Source organism: Orycteropus afer, unplaced genomic scaffold (genome assembly GCF_000298275.1).
Source record: "Orycteropus afer afer isolate SDZICR_OR568_19922 unplaced genomic scaffold, OryAfe1.0 scaffold00137, whole genome shotgun sequence".
In the NCBI taxonomy this organism is placed as follows: domain Eukaryota; kingdom Metazoa; phylum Chordata; class Mammalia; order Tubulidentata; family Orycteropodidae; genus Orycteropus; species Orycteropus afer.
This window is the reverse complement of record NW_006921724.1, coordinates 1,279,145-1,285,186: the sequence shown is the minus strand read 5'-3', so window position 1 is coordinate 1,285,186 and position 6,042 is coordinate 1,279,145. Positions and strand designations below refer to the sequence as shown.

Here is a 6,042-nt window from a genome sequence, read left to right as displayed (position 1 = left end):
GTAAATTTTGGTCAATGACATGAGACAAAGTATATGTGAACTGCTGTATGAAAAGTGAATTTGCTCTGTAAATCTTCACCCAAATCCTAATTAAAAAACAAACAAACAGTTATTTATTTTATATTATATCATGAATTAGTTGGACAGAGTTTCCCTAAATTTTGATAAAATTCTGAAATGAGAGCAAATACACACTGAATGGCACTTTCTTTTCCTATATTCCCTCTAGTACGCATTGCGCTGTGACATGAGACGGTCTCTGTTGGCCAAGGACTTGACCAAGAGCTGTGAATTCATCGTTCACTCTGCAGTAAGCTTTGCTTGGGACTCTGGGGCTTAATAATGGAATCTTCTGTCAAGTCTGTGCTCTTACTCTACTTAAAGCTAGTAAGTTAGCCTCTTAGGATTTGCAGATGTTGGTAGAAAACATGAGACTTCCAGATCAGAGATGAAGGACTTTGTTTCTCATGCACAGCAGGCAGCACAAGCATCAGCATATGTGCGGTTCCCTGGACCAAGGGTGGCACCATGAACCCAGATGGACTTTATACCTGTCCTGGGCTTGTGTCATAGAAAAGGAACACTTGGCTTGGAGAACCCATTGCTTTTATAGTAAAGAGTAACCAAGCCTGCTCTTTGTCCTGGAGGGAGATACCACCTCGTCCCTCAAGGTTGCTTCTGGCAAGTATAGCTAAGATAGGTCAAAGGCCTGGCATTTTTGGCATACCCAGCAAGAACCTTCCAGGATGTTCAGGACCATTGGGGATTGCCTCCAGCACCTTCCAATTCTGCTAATACTTTACAGTACAAAATGTTCTTAAAGAGATTCTTTCCATGTTGAAACATGGGTAATTGGCTCCCCCACCACCACTTTTACAGTGACTCTGAATAAGTTCTTGACAGAGTCCTCCATAGCCCACAAGAAGCTTACTCACTGGCCATACAGAATGTAGCAGTGACTCTCAGCCCTGCCCAAGGCTGACACATGGTCATAGATATTCATGCCCATGACATTGGTTTCCCTTGATTGTCTCTTAATCCTGTATTGCTCCTTTCCACTCAGTCTCTCCCTTCCCAGAGTATAGCACTCACACCCTTCCCTCTGTTTCCCAGGGCCTGATGTAGTCTAGCTCGCTTCCTGGAATAGCTACAGAGACTCAGCAGTCTGGTATGTTCTGACTTTGGTTTGAGTCTGAGTAGTTACCACGACCACCACCACCAATTACCATAGACTCAACTTTGATTCATGGTGACCATATGGCACCAGAGTAGAGCTGTGCTGCAAGGATTTTCATTGGCTAATTTCCAGAAATAAATTGCCATGCCTTTCTTCCCAAGGTGCCTCTTTGTGGAGTTGAACCACCAACCCTTCACTTAGCAGCCCCCTAGGGACTCCAGTTCAGGACAGAAATTAACAAAATACTGGAGTCTTAGAGGAGCCAGATATCAGGAAAGCCTGAAAGTGGTGTCCCTGAGAGCAGCTGGCAAGCATTAGCCATAGCCCAGGAGCTAGAAGGGACATGTATCCCAGAAGATTGGATTCTGTGGGTCTGGAGTAGCATGTCAAGGTGTTGCCTAGTGCCATACAAGAAGCAGGGACACCAGCTTTTCTTGACTTGCCTATTCTGCACAGTGAACAGCTTTGGTGGCATTGAGCAGGGCCTAGTATCTGGGAGCCCCTCTACCCCACGGTCTTCACTCCATGCCCCAATATACAAGAGTGAGAAACCATCAGGAGATTTGCAATTACTGCATTCCTTTTGTCCATGGGTACCTTTAATGTGGCATGAATGCTTAAGCCCTTGACTATTAGCCAAAAGATTGGTGGGTAGAACCCACCAAGAGGTGCCTTGGAAGACAGGCCTAGAGATGTGCTTCCAAAAGTCACAACAATTGAAATACAGAGCACTTCTCCTCTGCACACGTGGGCTTGCCGTGAATTAGAATTGATTGGATAGCAACTAACAACAAGAATCTTTTTGGTAGTCAATAAATAAAAATAAAAGATTTAAATCTCTTGGGCAAAAATTGGTGAATTACTGCTATCTTTCATTTACCACATTTTTGTAACTTTTTTAGGACTTCTGCCATTTGTAGTTTCCCACTTGTTATATAGTAATCATGATTTTTGAGTGTCATTTTAATGATAAAATCTATTGTATGCATCTTTAGACAAAATGATAAAAATTTTTATTTGCTGTGTGATTTAAATGGATTTTTTTTCCTTCTTTCCATTGTTGTTGGCTGCGTTGATACTAACTGCTAACAGCCCATGTGACAGAGTAGAGCTGTCCCATAGGGTTTTCTAGTCTATTATCTCTGGGAAGCAGGTCACCAGGTCTTTCTTTCGGTGGAGCTGCTGGGTGAGTTCAAACTGCCGGCCTTTCAGTTAGCAACTGAGTGCTGAGCTTTTGCACCACCAGGACTCCTTTTCAAAATGAAGCAAAAAAAAAAATTTTAATACATAGATTATTCCCTTAAAAAAAAAGAAATAAAATTACCCTCTTATGTCCTAAATAAAAAGTGCCTTCAGTTGGCAAAGCAGACTGAACTCAAATTCAGTACCTTGCCCCAGTACTGGGCCTACCAGCATTAGGCTTCCCCAGCCTGCCTCTAATAACTGCAAAGTCATTTTGAAGGGCAAGAGCTGCTTCAGGACCTTTCTCCACTGCTCCAGGACGAGTTATCAATTCTTGGCCTTCAAGAATTGTGATGTCTTTTGTGACCTGTAGCTGTGACCTGTCGTTTACAGCAACTTAAATACTTTAAGAGCTGCAAGGAAGAATATCTTTTCTAAGGAATTCATGTTTAAACCCACTGCTGTTGAGTCAGATCCGACACACAGCGATCCCTCCTTGGGTTTCCGAGGCAGTTTCACTACAGAAGTAGATTGCCCAACCTTCTTTCTAAGGAGTGGCTGGTGGGTTTGAACTGCCAGCTTCTGGTTAGCATTCAAATGCCTTAGGCACTATGCCACCAGAGCTCCTAGGAATATATTTATGAACCTGTTAATTAAAAGAATATATTCAGGAAGAATATTCCTTAAAATAAGTTTTTGGTAAATGAGTTAAACTTGGTAAATTGATTAGCACCCTTCCCCCACTGTATCTCACTGGATGTGAGCACTGGTGGTGTCCAGCCCCTGAGTAGACAATGCCAGGCAGGCTCAAAGAAGTTTGGCTGTATAGAAGGATCCTGTAGTTATGCACTTTGGGGCTGATCATTTTTAATTATTGATGATAATATTTATGATTAAAATTGTATAGGTATGATTCATCCTGGTAGACAGATGTATAACTCAGTGGTTAACAGTACTGAGTCAGCCTACTTGGGTTTGAATCTCAGCTCTGCCACTTACTTGAGCAAGTCATTTAACCTCTCTGTGCCTTAACGTTCCTCATCTATAAAGTGTGACTTGTTGTTGTTGTTATGTGCTGTCGAGTCAGCCCCGAATCATAGCGACCCCTCCTTGGGTTTCCGAGGCAGTATCACTACGGAAGTAGGATTGCCCAACTTTCCTTCCGAGGAGTGGCTGGTGGGTTTGAACCGCCAGCCATCTGGTTAGCAGGCAAGTGTCTTAGCCACTATGCTACCAGAGCTCCCAAAGTGTGGACTGTTGTTGTTGTTGTTGTTATGTGCCGTCGAGTCGGCCCCGACTCATAGCGACCCCTCCTTCGGTTTCCGAGGCAGTATCACTACGGAAGTAGGATTGCCCAACCTTCCTTCCGAGGAGTGGCTGGTGGGTTTGAACCGCCAGCCTTCTGGATAGCAGTCAAGTGCTTTTAGCCACTATGCTACCAGAGCTCCTAGTGACAGTAAAAGTACTCCATAGGGTCATTGCACTGAATCTGTGATACATAGTGTACATTGAAATCTTAAAGCTTATTCTAAGCAGAATTTAAAAATACATACCTTCCCAAGTATTGTTCTCTATGTTTCGGGTCTTAATTTTCAATATCTAGACCTGAAGGGGAACCTAGAGATTAAGACATCTATCCCCTTATTTTGCACATGAAGAAACTGAGTCACCCTTGGCAAAGGATACAACATTGGGTTTTGGCAGAACTGTGTTTGGAACCCAAATGCCCTGCCTTCTGGTACCAAGTTCTTTTTGCTGCCATTTATTTTTTAGAAGGAGAAAGAAGAGTGTGACCTGGAGAACTCATGGCTATTGACCAGCTGATTTTGGTTTTCTTTTCCATTTTAGCCTCAGAAGGGGAAACTGACTCCAAGTCCTGTGGACTTCACAATCACCCCTGAAACCTTGCAGAATGTCAAAGAGGTAACATGTTTCTTACCCCTGCTGCTGTGGATATTTTCTTAGTAATTAGGTCCCACTTACAAATTGTTGCTCAGTTGTTCTTTATTTGGATATACAGTCATCATCAAGAGGAAATTCTTGATATTTGGCCCTATCATGATTAATCTGTATTTCCCATTTTGATGTCTTTTTGTTATTGTTGTAAAAAATAACACATAACACAATATTCGTTGATTTAACCATTTTTCCCATGTACAATTTATTGACCTCAATTGCATTAATCAGATGATGTGACGATCATCAGTATCTGTTGACAAATTTTCCATCACTAATTTTTTTTTATTGTGATTTGTGTGAAAATTTACAGAGCAAATTCACTTTCCATACAGCAGTTCACATATACTGTGTCTCATGACATTCACTACAATTTACCACAGTGCAACAGCTCCCCTCCCACTTTCTCCCGATAGTTACCTCTTCCCTGTGTCCATCCTTCCATGCACTCCTGCCCCCGAGCTGTCTCCCTGTGCATAAACAGCCCTTCTTTCTCCCATGATTGTTCTCTCCAAGAAGTGTATCTGCCTGAGGTAGATACACTCATATATGCCTGTCTTTTGTTTGGCTAGAAGCCACAGGTGTGGGTTCAATTACAGACCTGAAGGACAGCGAGGGGCCATAGTCTCCATGGTTCCACCATGTGCTATCAGACCAGCAAACCTGGTCCCCTTTTTTTCCCCCCGCCAAATGATTTTGAGTTTTGTTCCACACTGTTCTCCCTCTCTTTCCAGAATCGCCTACATAGATGCCCCTCTGAGTAGTTGACAGGGTAGCTGGGCACCATCTAGTTCTGGTCTCATAGTCATATAGACTTTAGATTGCATGGTGTACCAGTTGCTAGAACTAATGGTTTCCATGAATCTTTGGTTTCCTTCATTCTTCTTTACTCTGGATGAGGAGAGACCCAACGTTGCATCTAGATGGCTGCTTGCAAGCTTTTAAGATCCCAGTCGCTACTCACCAAAACAGGAGGTGGAGCAATGTTTTGTATAGTATGTTATGCCAATTGGGCTAGATGTCCCCTGTGACTATGGTCTCAAGACCACACGTTCAACTACTCCGTCCTTCTGGGTAGCTGGCTGTGACCAAGAAATGACTACAACCTTGTCCCTTGTCAGCTCTACTATACACCTGGGAATTCTGATCATACAAATACACTTCTAGGACCATTGCCTGCCAACCCTATACATGGTCTTGGGTACACGCCCCGCTTCATAGTCATACCTAATAGTTCAGCCTATCTACCCATCTACCCACCCATATACCCATGTTTGCTTTCACTGACAACGCAGTACTGTATGTACAAAAGGGTTCATCTTTGTTGTCTGTACCTCCCATGTACCTCTCTAAGTCTTTCTGTCCTTCAGTGCCACCATGTTGATCACTCACATTTTGTCTATTGCCCTTCTCTTCACCCAAATCAATACTTATCTTTACCTATCTAACACTATTCCCTCCCCTACCCTCCCACGCCTGGTCAACAGAGAAAATTTCCTCCCATAGATAAACCTTTCCTTGACTTTTACAATAACGGACTAATACAATATTTGTCCTTCTGTGATTGACTTATTTTACTCAGCATTGTTGTTGTTGTTGTTATTTGCCGTCGAGTCAGCCCTGACTCTTAGCGACCTCTCCTTGGGTTTCCGAGGCAGTATCACTACGGAAGTAGGATTGCCCAACCTTCCTTCCAAGGAGTGGCTGGTGGGTTTGAACCGCCAGCC

At 43.1% G+C, this 6,042-nt stretch overlaps 1 protein-coding gene across 1 annotated transcript in view; it reads left to right on the top strand.

The window, feature by feature from the left end:
• VPS26C (VPS26 endosomal protein sorting factor C) overlaps positions 1-6,042 on the top strand; it is an 83,143-nt gene that overhangs the window by 49,800 nt on the left and 27,301 nt on the right. The window contains exons 4-5 of the mRNA XM_042781612.1: positions 230-310; positions 4,208-4,282. Coding sequence (XP_042637546.1) covers positions 230-310; positions 4,208-4,282 — 156 coding nt within the window. The remainder of the gene's footprint in view (positions 1-229; positions 311-4,207; positions 4,283-6,042) is intronic.